Here is a 20,342-nt window from a genome sequence, read left to right on the forward strand (position 1 = left end):
GCATGGATACTGAGAAGTCCACTGCCTGCTCTGAGCCGGTCACTTACTGGCTCCCTCATTCTTTCCATTCACAACATGGGGCATGGCAACCTCCTCTGAGCATGTGGACTCACCAGTAGAACCTTCCACAAAACGACTCATTAAACTGCTTGGCGTCTTCCCATCCATCACAGCCCAAAACGTGTTCCAGGCAACCGGGAAGTCCTCATCCAATAATAACTCAGGAGAAGACAGGCAGTAAAAGGGCGGTATCCCAACTTCCTCCTCCTCCAGCCATACAAAGGGGCCTGTGATTATTTATTATGCACAAGACAGAGGAGCAGAGAGTCCCTGGGATGACTCTGCAAAGCATCCATCTGCCCTATCATAAGACATTAAGTGCCTTTACTTCAAAATCCTTTGCCAGCCCCTCCACATCCCGGTCGGTGGGCTCAGCTGTGGCAGCAGAGATTGGGAGGCAGGTTTCTGGGGAAAACTCACCCTGGGGTCTCTCTCCAGTTGCTGCTTGTGCTGTAGGCTGCGTCTTCTCTTGGCCTTTGTAAGGCCATTGTGATAAAAGTGGTACAGGCCTTCAGCAAAGGGAAGCTGTGAAGAGTCAAACAGACACAGGTATAGTTAGCTTCTGGGGTTGGCCCAGGGACAGGGACACCAAAGCTGGGGATGCTTGCAGGGCTCCATGGGGTGGCAAAGTATACAAGAAAACCACTGGCAAGCCTCTTGTCAGACATGGCCCTCTATTTCCCTGTCACTGTCCTCCTTCCCTTCTTGCCTTTGCATATGTGGTGGCCACTATCCTCTTGCTCCTTAATTCTTTCCCCCATTTTTTGAACATCCTTTGATTCCCTCTCCTTTTCCATGGAGCCTTGCTTTTGCATTCACACCCACATCAGATTCTCCTTGTCCTCCTTGGACTAGTGTGCATGCTCTGGTTGCTCCAGAATTATGCTGTGATGTTTTCTAGTCCTGTCTTCACAGCTGGACTGTCTGTCTTGAGTCTTGGGCTTTTTCTGTGATCACTTGGTGCCTCTTATCAGGCTAAGCACAGTGGGAACATGTAAATTTAGTAAATACCTGTTGGACGGCAGATAGCTTCCTATCCCAAGGACCCTTGAGATTAGGTCACAGTCAGTCAGAGAAGTCACAATAATGAGAGCTTGTCTGTGATGCAGGGACTCTAAGAATCTTGGAAAACCTGAAGAGGCCAGACATTCATTCTATGATTCAAGGTAACTTGGTGGGAAGAGCCTTGACCTGGGTGCTTGGAGACCCGGATGTGGCTCATGTCTGTTATCATCAGTATAATTGTGGGCAGGGTGTTTCCTCTCTGGGCATCTTTTTTCTCTTCTGTATAAATATAGAGCCTTGAAGTTTCCAGGTCTCCCCCTTTTCTCCACATGTCTTTACATTGATGAAGACACACTGTAGTTCTTAACCTGATTAATTAATTTAATTGAATGCTCACAAATTATAGACAAATAGTGTAAATATGTACATCTTTTGGAAATTGGACATATAGTTTCATCAGATTCTGAAAAGAGTCCCTAAACCAAAAAGCATTCCACGACTCGAAGTATTTGCTATTGAAAATTTTGGTGTATGTCTTGCCATCCAGTGTTAGGAAGAAAAGGGAAGCACATGCAGGTGGTCTGATAGAAAGGTTTTCTAACATAGATGGGGTCAGTCTGAGACTTTTAGATCACATAGAGCCTCAGTATGGCTCAGATATTTCTTAAAGAACGTTGATTACTCCCCATGCCATCCCCCCAACTCCTCACCCCCCAAAACCTAAAACGCAATAAAAAAGAACATTATTAGTATTTTATTTTTGATATAACGAAATATATAGTAAATATAGAAAACTGAAAAACACAAATAATGAAGTAAAAATTCTTCATGTTTTCCTATTTTGCAATATTGGAGTTAAGTTACCTTTTTAAATTTTTTTTCTTTAGGCTTCCTACTTCTAAGAGCAAATGATTATTTCCTTAATAATAAAAATGAGTTAGTTTTAGATCTTCTTTGCTTAACCCCCACCCCATATTATTATGCAAAGTGGTTCTTCCCTTGTCAGATGCTATCACAGACTTCCACTTACTACCTCCTACCTCCTTTTTCAAATTTTTATTTTGGGTTTGAGGGGACATGTGAAGGTTTGTTACATAGGTGAACATGTGCCATGGGGTTTATGGTGCATATTACTTCATCACCCAGACTACTTCCTTCTTTAAAACTGCTGCATATTATTCCATTACATGGGATATGCCATGACTTATTTAGCCTTTCCATTATTGATGCATATTAAGATAGTTCCTTTTTTTTTTTTTTTTTTTTTTACATTTGAAGATAATGCTGTGTGTTGGGGTGGGGGAACTTCAGGAATGATAGAGTAGGAACCTTCAAAAATCTACAGTTATATACAAGCAAATGGAACTCTGAAAAAAATTGCCAAATCAACTTTCTCAGAACACTGGAAATTAACAAGAGGCTTGCAGCAACCCAAAGGGGATTTATTCAACACAAAAGTTGGATCTCAGTAAAAATGGCAAACCGTGTGCTGGTTTAAATTGCCCTATGACCGTCTTCTTCCCATAGGTCCACAGCATCTTTGAACATGAACATTCTCACAGTCACAGTAGCTGTGAAAACCAGTAGCCAAACACATACGACAGGTTGCAGACTGGGTTTAGAGTTATTAAAAAAGCCCCATCTCTAAATAATTGTCTGGAAGCTATCCGGAAAAGTTCCATTTGTGGGATTTGTTGTTATTTGATCTGTGCCAGGGTTTGCTCAGTTGGAAAAACCCTGCTCTACCCCCCAGGGAATTTGTCAAAAACAATCAGTGGCAAATTTTTAAGGTTGCAATTTCCTAAAGTAGCAATATGAATTGGGGCAAATAAAAGGCTGGACAAAAACTAGAAATAACCCACATTTCTATCAATTGATAAAACAGTAAACAAAATATGATCTATATGTACAATGGAATATTATTTTTAAATGGAAAGGAATTAAGCAATGATACGTAGTAAAAACATGGATGAACCTTGAAAACTTAATGCTGAGTTAAAGAAGCCAGACAAGAAGGTTATACATTGTATCACTTCCTTTATATGAAATGTCCAGAACAGACAAATCTATAGAGCTGGAAATTAGATTAGTGGTTGCCTGGGGCTGGGAGGAGACAGAAATGAAGAGTGATTGTTAATGTCCAGGATTTATTTCAGGGTGGTAAAAACGTTCTAAAATTCAATATTGGTAATGATTGTGCAACTTTGGAACTATACTGAAGATCATTGAATTGCACATTTTTAGAAGACAAATTTTATGGCATGTGAATTATATCTCAATCAAGTTGTTATTAAAAATACTATGATGAACAGCTTTGTAACTATCACTATTTGTATAGATGAGAGTTTTCCTGTAGGATATATACTAGGAATACAATCTCTAAGTCATAGATTATGAACATTTGGCATATTGATAAATACTTCTAAAAAGTTTCCCTATAAGGTTGTATATTCCAAAATCCACCAAAAAGTGAGTAAGAATAAAAATATACATTTCCCCTTCTCTAAGTAACCCTGGATTGACATTTATTAATTATATTTTAATTTTAGCCAAGTTTTAGGCAAAATGGGTCATCTTATTTGAATATTTCTGATTATTTTGAAAGTTTGAGCATCTTTTCATATGTTTATTGACATTTGGTTTCTTCTCTTTTGTGCATCTTTCTATTGTGCATTTTTGTATTCCTTGTCATAAGCCAGGCACTGTGTTTGCCGCTGGAGAGAGAAAGGTAATGGTGTTATAGTCTCAGCCTACAGATAGCTCACAATTCACAGAGAAGGCAGATTTGTGCACAGCAACACGTTGATCATACTTTGTGGTGGAGTGATTTAAGAACATGAGTTCTGGAGCCGGATTGCCTTGGTTTAAATTCTCGCTCTTCCTTGTAGCAGCAATATGACCTTTGGCAACTTATTTAACCCTTGTGGGCCTTGGTTTTTTTACTTATAAAATGTTTTTGTTATGGGAATTAAGTGAGATAATGCATGAAAAGTGCTTGAATAATGTCTTGCACTCAAGCATAAGTTACTCTTTTTATTGTTAGAATACAATGTGCTGTAGCAGAGTTATTGACAAGCTGCTATGGGAACCCAAAGAAGAGATTATTTCAGTCAAAGGGATACTTGGGGAATGTTTCTTAGACTTTTTGGAGGAAGGGAAGGGCATTCAGCTTATGAGAGTCTTTTCCACTTTTATTAAAAATTCTATTTTTCTAGTGTTTTAATTTTGAAGAGTGTGGTTGTTTAAAGTCATAGCCACAGTTCTTTAACACTCTTCATATCAAGAACTGAGGTCCATGATTCCAGCCCTTGCATCTGGGGAACATGATCACTTTAGTTAAGAGTGGAAGTGATGCCATGTGACTTCTGAATCTGTCATAAGAGGCCACTGTTCCCTGGAGCACACTTGCTCTTAGGGTCCTGATGTACGATTTAAGAAGTCCAACTCCTCTCAGGCTGCCATGTTATAAGGAAGCCCAGACCACACTGAGAAGCATGTGTAGTGCTTTGCCTGACAGTCCTGGAAGAGCCCAGCCTTCAAGTCACCCCATCTAGGGTGTTAAATACACACATGAAGAAGCTTTCAGATGATTCCAGCTCCAGCCATTCCAGCCATCCTCTAGCTGTTGAATCTTCCCAACTGTCTCCACACATCATGGACCATAGACAAACCATTTTCACTGTTCCCTGTCTGGATCACAAATTCCCACATTCATGAGTATAATAAAATTGTTGTTTTATACCACCAAATTTTGGAGTGGTTTGTTACTCAGCAATAGACTACAGAAACAAGTAGCTAGCTGAAAAAATAAGTTTTATTTCTTCATCTTCCAAGCCTATTAACTCGAAACTCTACAATAATATTGGTTCTGTCTGTCAACTGGTGACACCATCCCAGAGCAGCTCTGATAAGGACCCTCAAGGGACATTCCTGGCACAGGGAGACAGGCCTGGACTCAGAGCACAACATACTGGATAATCTTCAAGGGCATAGCCAACTTAACTAGGGGTCTTTTCTGTGAATACAAATTGTTTAGAACATTGCAGCTTTTGTGATTTAGTTCCTGTTCATTAAAAACCACATTCCCTCCGGCAACTTTAACATAAACATTTTATATGCATATTACAGGTTCAATGGTTCTTAAATGTTTTCTCTACTTAACCCTGCTGATACACTCTGGATAATGTTAAGATTTAATAAAATAAAAAAAGTGAGAGGAGGGGAAGAAAATGTAAGTGTGCTGAATTTGGTTTCCAAAAACTTTCTCCTTTGAACACTATCAGATGGTATGAACTTGACCTTTTGTTTCCTATTGTAGAAGGCAATATGAATCTGATTTTTTTAAAAATTTTTAATTCTTTGGAGTCTCGCTTTGTTGCCCAGGCTGGAGTGCAGTGGTGCGATCTTGGCTCACTGCAACCTCTGCCTCTTGGTTCCAAGTGATTCTCCTGCCTCAGCCTCCCAAGTAGCTGGGATTACAGGCACCTACCTCCACGACTGGCTAATTTTTGCATTTTTAGTAGAGATAAGGTTTCGCTCTTTTGGCCAGGCTGATCTCAAACTCCTGACCTCAAGTGATCTGCACAGCTTGACCTCCTAAAGCACTGGGATTACAGGTGTGAGCCACTGCATCTAGCCTAGAACTTAGAATATTTAATACTAGAAAGAAAATTTGGAGTTAAGTGTCAGTGGATATCAGAAGAACATATTTTACCATAATTCTGGCTTGTTTTCGTGTTTTTTTTTTTAAAGAAATTAAACATAAATTGAGGTGCAGGGAAAACTCTGTCTTACAGCGGAATTCCAATTAATAAATATAGAAGAAATGATGGCCATTGAATATCATCATTCAGAAAACATCACAGTAATAACTGTGGTTGTCAAACATCTCTAATAGATGCTGAAATTAATAGGTGAAATATAACAATAAACAATGAGAAATGTATCTTTACAGTGGAGAAACCTGGCAGGGATCACTTTACCCAAGCAATCTAAGTTAACCTCACCAGGGATGAGTCATGATATAATGCACCAAGAAGGGAACATAGTTCATGTGATTTTCTTGCCAAAAATACACAATGTGCACTCAATCGGGTAGAAACATCAGACAAACTCATAGCTGGCCAGTACTCTTTAAAGCCATTATGTTCATAAATGACAAAGAAGAACTGCAGAACTTTTCCAAATTAGAGGAAACTAAAGAGACATAACTATTAAATACAATCGTATTTTGGATTGGATCAGAAAAAAAGGACACTAGTGATACAATTGGAAAATTTTGAATAAGATCTATAGATTAGTTAATAGTATTATATCAGGCCAGGTGTGGTGGCTTACGCCTGTAATCCCAGCACTTTGGGAGGACAAGGCGGGTGGATCACGAGGGCAAGAGATCGAGACCATCCTGGTCAACATGATGAAACCCCGTCTCTACTAAAAATACAAAAAATTAGCTGGGCATGGTGGCGTGTGGCTGTAATCCCAGCTACTCAGGAGGCTGAGGCAGGAGAATTGCCTGAACCCAGGAGGCAGAGGTTGCGGTGAGCCGAGACCGCGCCATTGCACTCAGGCCTGGGTAACAAGAGCAAAACTCCGTCTCAAAAAAAAAAAAAGAAAAAGGTGAAAATATTTTAAAATTTAAATTTGAATGTCCTCAGAAGGGTCATGTATTTTCTAGTTTCAAATCAGAACCCACCTACCTCTCGACTTCCTATGGTCACACACTAAATTCCCTTTCTGTGGTTGTGTAACCTGAGGCAGTTGAGTTGCATCCTTGGCTTGGTCTAACTGCCTTGGTTTTTAGAGAAGACATTGTGGCTCAGGGAGGGGCAGGCCCTGACCGGAAGAATGGGAGTGCTCTGCAGAAAACCCAGCTCTCCTGAGTGTAAATTCAGTACCCTTCCTACCACATTGCTTGCATTGCAGTCCTACGTCCCAGCCCCCTTGTAACCATGACTATGAATCCATGAGATTTTGGGTTGGAATTCCTGAAGGAGATGAGTGGGACTTAAGGACAGCCAGGCTGGTGGGTGACATCCTCACTGCTGTGGTCTCAGGACCCATGATTCTGGATTCTTTGATAAGAGGATCTCTCTTGGCTATGAAAGAAAATGAAGCTAATTGGTCTCATGAAACTAAAATTTGAACCTCTGACCAGCTTACTTTTATGCAATAAACAGGTAAATTGACTGATCCGATCATGAACCTAACAAAAGGCATTGGTTATTTTTCTGGGCCTTTTTTGTCTCTTGCTTTTGGAGTGCAGACCCAAGCTCTACTGTCTTCTGAGCATCTGAGAAGCAGCTGCTTAAGAGCTTTGTGTAAGCATGCGCTCTACCACAGGGAGAGAAAGACAGATGCTGTGTGACTTACAGTAGTATAATGTACTTGCTGCCCACACAGATCTCAAGGATGTAAGGCTGATCGATGCATTCCTGAGATTCTTAAGTAGATTGCAAATCTTGCAAATAGCAAGGACATATTGAACACAGTGGTAGATTCCCAAACACTCATTTGAGTGTCCCAGTAAGAAGCCTCTTATACTGCGGGCATTTAGTATGTTTTCAGATGTTTTCTTCATTGAAACACAGACACACAGACACACACGCGCACGCACACACACACACACACACACACACCCTTCTTTTATGTCATCACCTTGTTCTCTTAAGGTAAAATATGCATGGTTCCAGAAGGAAGGAGAAAAAAACGTGCAAGAACTCGCAGCAAGAAGATTCAGTCTGGGTGAAAGTATAATAACGCTGCTAAGTCAGACTTGCAGAGTTTTTAGAAATTCTCATTATGTCACAAAATTGTATGGATCTCAGCAACACTTCTCATTGTCTTCTTTCTTTCGCTCTTACTTCCTTTCCTACTGACAACTATGGCTCCAAGCTACAGCCCCTCTCTGAACCCACACACTCCCTTTTCCCAGCAGTAGGGAACTCCAGGGAACTAGCAACCAATTGTGAACAGATAAAAAGAAGTGTTAAATTCTCATGGAGCCTATTTCCTGCTTCTTTTAAACACCGGAGTTCTCTTCCCTTAGGGAATCTGTAGATGCTCCAGAGGGTCTGTGACCCTGGCGTGGCCTCCATTCCAAATTTTGTGCATCTGTGCATTTACTTGTTCTCAGGAGAATCTACTGCTTATTACAGATTCTCAGATGGATTCAGAGCCCTCAGAACAGTTTAGACTTCCTGAATCAGACTCCTTGCTTTACCTTTGACTGCCTTCTTTGTGTTTGTCTACGGTGATGGTTTTCGTGGTCCTCAGTCAGGCTTAGTCAGCATCTAGTTTGGTAGAACACCGGATATTATTTGCTATTTAAGATTTTTATAATTTTATTTGTAAGTGGGAATGCTGTCAAGAGGTTTAAGGAATAAAAACTGGCAGATGAAACAATCATTAAGGATTGGAAATTGTCTCAGCTGATAACTGCTTGTCCATTTCATTTGGGAACCTGAATTTTACCAACAGGGATAAGCTCTACATTCTACTGACTTTCCCAGAGACCATTCTTGATTTCCTTCAATTGCATGCAATCTCTTATGGGCAGAACATGATGCCCAGCAGTAGGGATGGGAGAGAAAGGGAAGCTCATCTGAATTTAGGTCTGGGCTAGGCTACTGGCGGATGAGAGACCATGTGGAGAAGAACTGAGGTGCTCTTTTTTCCATTTTTCACTTTTCCTAACATTTCTTTCTCCCTCCAAGTCAAGTAGGAAATGGGTCTTGCACATTACTGATATCTATGCAGAGACCACTATTGATTCCCCTGGATTATGTGCTAGGCAAACGGATCTCAGTGAGAATTCTGAAACTTCCTAATAGATAGGCCTGAGTTTTAACTTCAGAGCAAAGGGAGGGAGGAGAACAACTTTCAGAGTGATTTTATTTTTTAATTATCATCGACAAAAGAGTGACTGCGTCTAATCTAAAACACAGATAAAGTATCTATTTTCATCACTAGAGAGAAACCACTTTTTTTCAAGCAGAATTATTTATCATCAGTGAAACCACAGCTGATGTCCCAGGCAAGGATGGGATAGTCTGATTGACAGCAAAAGACCACAAGGGACAGACCACACTCCTCAGGTCTACTTGGATCATGTCCCCCATGGAATGGGTTGGACCCAACCAATTTCCATAGCACAGAGTAGAGGGATCATTCCTTCAGGCATTTTCTCAGAGATATCTTGCATTTACTATTCTACTCTTAAACCAGAAACACAGAACTTTTGTTGGTTTATACTTTTACATCTTCCTTTTTAAGTTTGTGACTTACTATGGAAGGCTGATCGTGAGTAATTACTCTAATTTGTCTGATCATCTGTCTTATCATGTTCTCATTGTCAACCCTCCAACTGAGCATCCCCAGTCAATCCTAGCAGAGCTGCTCCAACCCACAGCCAAGTGGATCATAAGGAAATGCTTCTTACTTATAGGAAGAGCCACCTACAAGGCTTTTGAATACAGTAATAGGGAGCAGAAGAATCTTAAAATGTAGAAGAAAATTGAGTTACTGACATGTTGCATAAATCTTCACCTTTCAAAATTATCTTGGTATGCTGCAAAGAATGACCTCTCAGAAGACAGTCCTCAGGATGACTGCATTGCAAGCTCTATGGGGGACAACACCTGTTTTGCTCATGAGTACTATGTGCAGAGTATCATGTCACAGGTATCTGTTGGGTGAATCTAAAAAATCAGGAGGTTCTAGATTCTAGAAAGAGTTACTAAGTAGTTGTGTTACTCAGTGTGAATGACTAAGGTTGTGGTGTTCTTTGGGCATTGGTAAAATATTTAATATATTGGGGGTTGACCAGGCCATCTATCTAAGTGGATCAGGTAAAAGACAGTAGACAGTGGTAAGGATTGTGGTAAACTGGAGGGCACATGCCCCTCCACAAGGCAAACAGATTGGAAGCATTGTGCTGGCCAAACAATACTGTATTTGTGGTTCAATGAGCGATGCACCTTGCACTTGTTAGCTCTGAGCTGTCTAGGATCTGCTAAGCACAATACAGAAGGCACATTGTGACAGATACAGAATGAAAAGAAACTCGTGAGATTGAACAGAAGGTAAAAATACTCTCAGGTGTTTTAGCAAAAAATAAATGAATAAATAAATTCCTGTCAATTAGAGACAAGACTGACATTCTCTGTTACTTTCATCTATAGTCAGGTCCAAGCTCTCTGGAGCAGTCATAGAAGACAATAGAAGAAGCTAACTACTCCCAAACACCAGCTTTGGGGTCAGACTTATGTCTAAATAAAGGAGAAAAAGGGGTGATGAGTAGATGTGTAAGCTAGAAAATTACACGCTAATATCTTCACAAGCAAGATGTCCCTTTAAAAGCTGGGGTAACCCACAAGAATGCTGCATTTGGCCAGGTCAGTATAAAACATGATTTGTTAGTGAAACTTTACTGGCACCCTATTAAATTCCACATAGATAACAAGGCTAGAGGAAAGGAATTTGTCTTTGATATCGATCTACTTTTCTTTCTATTTTTCAACTTTGTATATCTGAGAGCAAGGGTATCAAGGACAAGTTAAATATTGAAATATCAGCCTTGTCTCACTGAGACAAAGTTACAGAGAGTATATAGAAAAGATTGTGAAGGAAGAAGGAGATTTCTAGGAAAAAAAGTTTATTGCACTTACAAAGAGAAAAAGCTGGAATGCCATGCAGGGTTTGAAGCGATGTTGCATTTCCCTTCATTGACACAGAAAGACCTTCACAATACACTGCTTTTGCAAAAACAAAACAGCATGTTCAAGTAGGGGTTCCAGGTAAAAAGATGTCCACCAAGGTTCACCTAAATGTTAATAACAGTTGGTGAATATTAGAATATTTAATTTACTTCCATTATCTTCTCCATATTATTTTCTACAACATGCTTTATATACTTTAAAAAATGGACATTGACAGAAAAGGTAGTTTCCATTTTGTCAACTATAAAGCATGTGCACTTCATAGAATCTCAGCATTTTTGCACGGGAGATGACCTCCACAAGTATCTAGCACTATGTCTCACTTTACAGAGACTATGAAGGTGACAATGTCATAATCTGAGCTCATCTTAGGGAGAAAACTGTCTCTATTTGGGAGAGTTCTGTGATGGTTGGTGGGTACCTGAGGTCATGCGTACCTAGAAAGCAAGGAGCTCTGATCTGCTCTGCCTGGAAAGAATCTGCCTGCACCCATGAAGAGGAGATACTAAAGAGACCAAGTGTCAGATAAAAGAAAGTTGGGGGGCGGTTCTGGAAGAGGTGTGAGGCTGGGCAGAAAGAGGCCACTGCCCATGCCCAGTAGTGAGGGGATGAAAGGACTCCTCAAAGCAGGGGCTTACTTTAAAGTTCTTTGTGTTTGCAACGTAAATCCTCTCCTGGCACCTGTGACATCTTCAGGAAAATACATTCTAGTCACAGATGCCTTGGATGAGTGGTAAGAGTTTTTTGGTGAGGGGAAATCAAGGGAGTTGCTGAATTTCACACTTGAGTCCCTATTGTGAGGAGATTGCTTGAGAAGGATGAAGGAATAAGTTATTAACTGGAAAGTTTTAGTGGAAATAGAAAACTTTATTCAGAAGTGAAATGAAACTCTAGCCTTACTCTCAGAATTTATAGGAATATTGGGAAAGGTTAAGACCTCTACAAGGCACATTATGGGGATCTGAGTGGATCTTATCCACATCCCAAGGGTCCAGGTATTTCTAGTTGACACTTGGATTATATAGATGAGAAAAGTGAGGTTCAAAAAGTTTAACGATGTGGATATGGTCACTGCTCTAGAGTGGCAGAGATGGGGCAGAAACTCATTGTCGTCAACAAAGTTTGACCCAGCTCAATTTCACAGAGGGAGAGGCCTCAATGTTAGTTTTGCATCAATGTACACATTTTTTTCTTTTAGCAGTGATTTTTTTACCTTTGAAATAATTTCAGACTTATAAAAAACTTGCAAGAAGAGCGAAAATAACTCATATGGCTATGTCACCCAGAGTCTCCAACTGTTAACATTTTACTGCATTTAAAATATTATTTTTCTACATATACATATTACTTGGGTGAATCATTTGAGAATACGTGTGTTTTCTAAGAACAAGGCAGTATAATATCAATATAACAAAGTTAACTCTGACATAATATTTTCTAATTTACAGATATTGTTGATATGTTGCCAACTGTCTCTGATCTTCGACAAACCTGACAAAAACAAGCAATGGGGAAAGGACTCCCTGTTTAATAAATGGTGTTGGGAAAACTGGCTAGCCATGTGCAGAAAGCAGAAACAGGACCCCTTCCTGACACCTTACACCAAAATTAACTCCAGATGGATTAAAGACTTAAACATCAGACCTAATACCATAAAAACCTTAGAAGAAAATCTAGGCAAAACCATTCAGGACATAGGTGTAGGCAAGGACTTCATGACCAAAACGCCAAAAGCAATGGCAGCAAAAGCCAAAATAGACAAATGGGACCTAGTCAAACTCCACAGCTTCTGCACGGCAAAAGAAACAGTCAGTAGAGTGAATCGGCAACCAACAGAATGGGAAAAAATTTTTGCAGTCTACCCATCTGACAAGGGGCTGATATCCAGAATTTACAAAGAACTAAAGCAGATCTACAAGAAAAAAACAAACAAGCCCATTCAAAAATGGGCAAAGGATATGAACAGATACTTTACAAAAGAAGGCATACAGGAGGCCAACAAACATATGAAAAAATGCTCATCATCACTGGTCATCAGAGAAATGCAAATCAAAACCACATTGAGATACCATCTCACACCAGTTAGAATGGCGATCATTAAAAAATCGGGAAACAACAGATGCTGGAGAGGATGTGGAGAAATAGGAACACTTTTACACTGTTGGTGGGAATGTAAATTAATTCAACCATTGTGGAAGACAGTGTGGCGATTCCTCAAGGACTTAAAAATAGAAATCCCATTTGACCCAGCAATCCCATTACTGGGTATATATCCAAAGGATTATAAATCATTCTACTACAAGGACACGTGCACACGAATGTTCATTGCAGCACTGTTTACAATAGCAAAGACCTGGAACCAACCCAAATGCCCAACGATGATAGACTGGATAGGGAAAATGTGGTACATATACACCATGGAATATTATGCAGCCATCAAAAACGATGAGTTCACGTCCTTTATAGGGACATGGATGAACCTGGAAACCATCATTCTCAGCAAACTGACACAAGAGCAGAAAATCAAACACCATATATTCTCGCTCATAGGCGGGTGTTGAACAATGAGAACACATGGACACAGGGAGGGGAGCACTACACACTGGGGTCTGTTGGGGGGAAATGGGGGAGGGGCGGGGGGTGGGGAGGTGGGAAGAGATAGCATGGGGAGAAATGACAGATACAGGTGAGGGGACGGAAGGCAGCAAAGCACACTGCCATGTGTGTACCTATGCAACAATCTTGCATGTTCATCACATGTACCCCAAAACCTAAAATGCAATAAAAAAAATAAAAAAAAAAAAAATTCTGGCCCAAAGTTCAATCCAAGATCAGCCATTGCATGTGATTGTCATCCTTCTTTTAATTTAGAAGAGTTTCTTGTTGTTTGTCTTTGTCTTTTATGACATTAATACTTTCAAAGAGTATAGGCCAGTTATTTTGCAGACTGTCTCTCAATTGGGATCACCTACTTTCTCCTCAGTAGATTGAAGTGATGCATCATGGCAGGGGCATTACACACACCATGGTGTATGCTTCTTGATACACACACAGTCTTAAAGGCAGCTGCCTCAGCTTCAGAGTAACTGTTCTGATCTCACCTACCTAATAGTGACTTGTAAACAGCACAAGACACAATTGTGGGTACATTCGGTGCTATTTACTCACATGTTTCTGAGTATCCAAGCATGAGAATGCCAAATAACTAAAAAAATACAGCTTAGTTCGGTGGACTCCAATTGCTATAATTATCCAGACAAGGCTAGGTATGGTGGCCTGTATTTCCCGCACTTTGGGCGTCTGAGACAGGAGGATCATTTGAGCTCAGGAGTTCGAGACGAGCAACACTGCAAGACCTCATCTTTAAAAAAAATAAAAACTTAGCCAGACATGGTGGTGTGTGCCTCTAGTCGTAGCTGCTTGGGAGGCTGAGGCGAGAGGATCATTAGATCCCAGGAGTTTGAGGCTGCTGTGAGTTATGATCATACCACTGTACTCCAGCCTTGGTGACAAGGAGACCCTGTCTCTAATACAACAAAAAATTACCCAAACAAGAAGCAGCTCATTGGAAATGAAATACAGAGTACCTAGCTTTTATTTATTTATTTTTATTATTCCTTTTTAAAGTTTTGTGGTTTTTTTCAGGTGGCAGAGGGCACGGCTGGGCCGAGAAAAAAATGAGAATGAGGAGCTGGACATTTTGCGTTAACTCAATGACTCATAAACTATAAAGGGCTAAAATAATCAAAACTACTCAACAAGAAGCCATTCCAGTCCCAGAGGTACAGAGGCATATGGTTGCACAGAAAATCATATGCTGTCCCATGAAACCCACCAATGAGAAACAGTGTAAGAAAACTTCATACAGAAGGCAAACAAGCCACATTACGTAGCTGAGTAAAGTAAATATGATTTCACTGGCAAAGTGGATGGCTTCATGAATGGAGGAGCCTCAATTCTTTATGTGTGACTTCAACTCCTCTCTCAACAGCACAAGGCCTGTGGAGTAAGAACATTACATCTTTGAGTAACCAGATGTGACAGAAGATCTCATTCAGCCTCAGCTTATTAGGGTGTGTCATCAGGTTAGCTCGGTCTGAGAATGTCCTTTGCATGTAGAACTAGAGACCAATTGCTAAAACAGTTTCCCAAAGATCAATACATAAAATAGGCATTTGTAAGAGCTAGAGACATCAGATTAGATGAATTCCTATAAACTAGTCTGTAGAACTCACAGTGTGCTTTCCCCTGGGCATAAACTTGAATATGCCATCTTTCTGTCTGCAGAGCCAGTGTTTTTCAATGTGCCTCATCTTCATAGGGCTGAACACACACTTGTTAATAAAATAAGAACTCATGGATGAATGTTCTTCTGGGATTAGCTGACTTGTAAGAGGCTGTGTGGAAGGGAAACTAGAGAAGAGAGGGGTAAGTCATTGACCTAGCACTCAGTACACGTGGCTGTAAGCCCGCCCTGCCTACTCCTATGCCATTCCTAAGTATTTGTTCTCCATGGATAATGCTCTATTCTCTTCTGCAATTCCAGGCTCTGCTCTTCCCGATAAGCAGGAGCACAGTAGGAAGCAGCTTTTGTTGTTCATGGTTATTCACTATTCTGGGGCTGAGCTTACAGTCCACAGTGGGATTCAAACTATGATGTACCCTCTAAGACCTGAACAACTGATTTCTATCAAGTCTAGAATGACTTGATAGAAATGAAACAGGTAGAGGGTATCTGATATACAGCCTCATCACAAACTGTTTCTTTCTAGCCTCAGGCAACATTTCCATACATCGTCCCAGAGAGAAAAAACTAAAAAGGAACATTATTTCTTTGGAATATCAGGGAGTAACGTACCTACTAGAAGAGCTGGGATCACAGTGATACACCACTGTCCTTTCTTTTCTTCTTGACTTCTAAGTTAGGGGATTTGTTTTGCATTCATGTATTTGTAAGTCAGGGGAGGTGCATTGAATTGTTTTGTTTTTAGTTGGACTAAGCTTCATGGATAGAACTGGCTGCTCTACCAGCCATTCAGTGTGACTTCAAGGACAATAATTAATCAAGCCATTAGTAACACTGATGCCATTGGCCAGTGGCAGTGGGATCAAAGACACATAACCTGACTTCCTAGTAGCATCATCTATTAAATGATGTGCTACCTGTTGCTAGAATGAGTGATTCCATAGGACAAGAAGCCAGGCAGAGATCAAAGCTTCTCCAACTCACTGTTAGCTCAACTTGTTATCCTGGGATATCCTGTACGTGCTCATCCTGCCACAATTCCCAAGTACCCTTCGATGTCTCCTTCCACCTACATGCAAAATCCAAATTGCTCAGCAAAGTGTGAGTGACTGCTCATGAACTGGCCCCAGGTCACTTCTTTGGCTTTATCTCCCAGTCCCTTGTCATCTAGACAAACAAAACTACTTGCAATCCTACTAAAAACCCTGCCCACTTCATTGCACATCCTGTGCTTTCCTTTACAAACATCTTCCTTTAAACCTCTTGGAATTACAAGCCTCAGTGTAAATTCACCTCAATGTATTATTGCCTGCTTTGTGAAGCCTTTCCTTCTGCTGACAGTCATTGCCTCACATGCACTACATATTAAGTCTAATACAAAAACTTTCCAGAGGTTGCCACATGGAGCACTCCCATTCATTTGTATTTCCTGTCAGAACATTAAGAGATCCTAGAAAGACATTAGTTTAACCCTTCATTTTATACATGAAGGAAAGCAGGTCAAATGCTATGTTTATGTGCTTCATAACTATTGCAAAAAGCATTTGAGCCTTGTTGCTCACTGGCTGTGGTTCAAACAATGCACTGTTGATACCATTGAATCAGTTTTCCAAACTAGATGAGACAGACAACTGGATTGTGTGACACTCCTACGAATGAGTAGGCACAGACACTAACTATTCTAGGGCTAAGCTTACAGTCCACAGTGGGATTCAAACTATGATGTACCCCCTAAGAACTGAACAACTGATTTCTATCAAGTCTAGAATGACACCCAGGTCATGAGACAGGTAGAGGGCATCTGACGTACAGCCTCATCACAGACTGTTTCTTTCTAGCCTCTGACAAACCTGAACTGGACCTAACTTTAGGTCTTCTGTGTAGCACATGACATTGATGCGCTGCCTGCCTTCCCTTGGTCCGCCCTGGAGGTCACCTGTAGAGTGTATCAACAGATACCAATGTCTCTCAGGCACCTCTCACCTGAGGGTATTCTCTGGCAGGGGAAGCATGTTTGATCTACTTACAGCAGGCAGAAGTACCAGAGATTTGATGTTCCCTGGGAGCAACCCTCAGCCTAGAAGAAATGATGGCTGGACGTTAAAATCCCAACCTCCTCACCCTTTGATGGGGCAGCTAGAGAGGTTGTAACTGTCAGAGGGGCCTGCGGTAGGAAATTGAAGTAACGGTCCAGGTTTTGTTCATATCTCCCTGTGTCCATTCCCTTAGTTAGTCTCCTTCCACACTGACTCTAAACTTGGCCATCTGACTTGCTTTACCCAGTGAGACTTAGTAAACGTAACACAAGCAGAGACTTAAAAGGTGTTTTCATACAGGGTTTGATTTCTCCTCTATCTGTCGGAATCATCTTAGACCAACAAGATGGAATCCCAGTTGCTTACTTGTTTCCAAATCCATGTCTTAGTGTCTAGCATCATATTTGTTTACCAGACTTACTCAGTATATGTTTGTTGAATGACCTTAATAAATCTCTCCTTCTATATGTCCCTGTGGTGTGACTGTAGCTCTTGCTAATTTCTTGGCCCATTGGTTTGAAACTCCTGTAGCTTTTTTTTTGGTCCTTTTCCTCCTTTTCCAGTTTATGGCCCAGAATGTTTTGTTTCTGGCTTCAGCTGCTGGGTCCAAATTTGGGTTAGTGACAAGCGTCATTGAAGACACAGCTCTCCAAGGTCCGTTTCCACCTCATCATGTCCCTTCTCCTGCGCCTAAAGTGCTGCTACTGGACTTCGGGAGATCACAAATGGTTTGTTTCCCATCCTTCTCTCCGTATTTCAGGTTCTGCGAGTTCTCTCTGGCCTCGCATTCTTCGCCGATAGTTCCTAGAAACATAGTCAGCTGGAACTGACTAGAATTGACTCTTTGATACCAGCTACCTTCTTGTGTTTGAACTTCCATCATCGCTGAAGAGGATTGATGGCCACTTGATAAAACCGATTATCTTTTTTCTTCCCACCAAAGTGAAGGAGAAGCTAAAGGCAAAGAGGGGTAGGCATTTTGGATCATCTTACTCTTCTCTGTCACTGGATTCTTAATTAACCATTAAGTCACAAAATTTTAGGCTATTAAGGGTGATTAATGAAATCCACTTAATACAGGCACTAAATAGGATGTTCCTATAACCCTTCCTATCATACTTGATCTTCCTGATTGCACTATCTCATGATACATCTGCTGAGTGTACAGTGAGAATCTAATGATGATGCTAAGCTTTTAATCTTTTCTCTTTACTTATTTTGATATTTTTTGAGTGCTCACTAAATATATAGCACTGTTTAGTCACTAAGAGAGTAGTCAAGGAAGCATAAATTCCTATTCTGCTTTTTACCAACAAACCCAATAGGTTGTTGGTGTGGAATCCTTGAGTCTATGAATGGCTTTGCTTGAAAAATTGGAATTCATAAAAGTTTTAGGGGTAAAATGGTAAACAAAACAAAACAAAACAACAAGAAAAAGCAGACCAGGAGGACTTGAAATGAATTGGTATGGTCAGACCAAGTTGGTGTATATGGCTAATGGTCCACAGGAGTTCCCATAATCTAGTCTGTCTCATCCAGTTTGGAAAGCTGCTTCAATGGTATCAACAATGCATTGCCTAAATCACAGCCAGTGAGCAACAAGGCTCAGATGCTTTTTGCAATAGTTAAGCATATAAACGTAGTGTTTGATCTGCTTTCCCTCATGTATTGAGTGAAGGGTTAAACTAATGTCTATCTAGGATCCCTTCCTGTTCTGAAAGGCTGTAATTTCGTAATTGTAGTTATTTATAAACATGTAAATGACTGGATAAACCAGTTAGAATAATGCAGACTTGATCAGCAAGGTATGTCACAATATTTTGGAGGAAGAGCAATCTCCAAGTGGTCTGACGAGTGCTTAGAAATCATCAATTTGTAAATAGCATTAAAACCACATCACGTGACTGTAACACTACTTTTCTTCTTGCCCTATTTTAACCACTATACCTCTTGAAGGGATGGTTTGTATTTGGTACCTCCACTTAATCACTCTTAATGCTTCCCTTCATGATTGGGCTTCTTTCCTGTAGCAGACGTGCTTACTTTCATGCTCAGAGCCCCTAGGAGAGGCCTTACTGTTTGGTGTGTGCCAGCTTCTGCATCTGTTTGTGAGTTTTTCTCTGGATGGTCAAATTCTGCTCTGTCTGAGCATATGCCAGGACAAAATGCTGGTGAGTGAATACCCAGCCTGGAGTAACTCTCAATCATCAGTGAATACATGAATGCAATGGGTGTATAAATACCCGAACTTCCTCACTCCTCAGGCAGGATAACTCTGAAGCACGTATTCTACACCAGCTCCCGGTTTCCCAGTGGGATTAAGTTCCAGTTACCCGCAGTGACAACTTGCTCCATGATGTCCCCTTTATTCCTGTCTTCCTTTCCTCATCTCAATTCCCCACTCCTCTACTAGTGTTTTCTATAATCACTCCTTGAGTAAACTATTTGCACTTAAGTCCTTATTCCAGGGCTCACTTCTGGGGACCCAAGTTAACACTCGTCTCCTCTTCCAATGTGCTAGGGTGACCCTTCCTATTTCAACAATGACTTCATCTCTAAAATTGTGGCTGTGGTTGCCTCATTCTTTCCTTCTTAACTGTCTCCTCCTTTTCTTGCATAGCCCTGTGTGCTCTTGATTCTTTAACATATCTCCAACAGTACAAGTTTTGAGTCCTCTCCTGGTTCCTCTTTCTCTTTTCTTTCTCTTTTGAGATAGCGTCTTGCTCTGTCACCAGGCTAGAGTTCAATGGCATGATCTCGGCTCACTGCAACCTCCACCTACCGGGTTCAAGAGATTCCCCTTCCTCAATCCCCTGAGTAGCTGGGACTATAGGCTTGTGCCACCATGCCTGGCTACTTTTTTGTATTTTAGTAGAGATGGCGTTTCACCATGTTGGCCAGGATTGGTCTTGATCTCCTGACCTCGTGATCCATGTGCCTTAGCCTTCCAACGTGCTGGAATTATAGGCGTGAACCACTGTGCTTGGCTCCTCCTTTCATGTCCAAAGTTTTCCAACATTTTATTCTAAGATCTCGCTTTGTTTTCTCTCAACACTCTTCCTTGACAATCCTGTTTCTTGCCATGGCATGCATGTGCATGTGGATGAATCCCTGTGCATGTTACTTTTAGTGTCTGGATCACCTTCATCGTTTTTTACTTTGATAACTCACTTCCATGAACGTCATCATTATCTGGAAGTGCTCATTTTTTGGAGCTTTGAGCTTCAATATCTCACTCGTCAACCATAGCTTTCTCAATGTTATTTTCAATGTACT

The 20,342-nt window shown here is 40.8% G+C and overlaps 1 protein-coding gene across 1 annotated transcript in view; it reads right to left on the minus strand.

The window, feature by feature from the left end:
* PCSK2 (proprotein convertase subtilisin/kexin type 2) overlaps positions 1–20,342 on the minus strand; it is a 250,070-nt gene that overhangs the window by 219,434 nt on the left and 10,294 nt on the right. The window contains exon 2 of the mRNA XM_003933180.4: positions 481–585. Within this exon, the coding sequence (XP_003933229.1) occupies positions 481–585 (105 nt within the window). The remainder of the gene's footprint in view (positions 1–480; positions 586–20,342) is intronic.

Source organism: Saimiri boliviensis, chromosome 9, assembly GCF_048565385.1.
Source record: "Saimiri boliviensis isolate mSaiBol1 chromosome 9, mSaiBol1.pri, whole genome shotgun sequence".
Lineage (NCBI taxonomy): Eukaryota > Metazoa > Chordata > Mammalia > Primates > Cebidae > Saimiri > Saimiri boliviensis.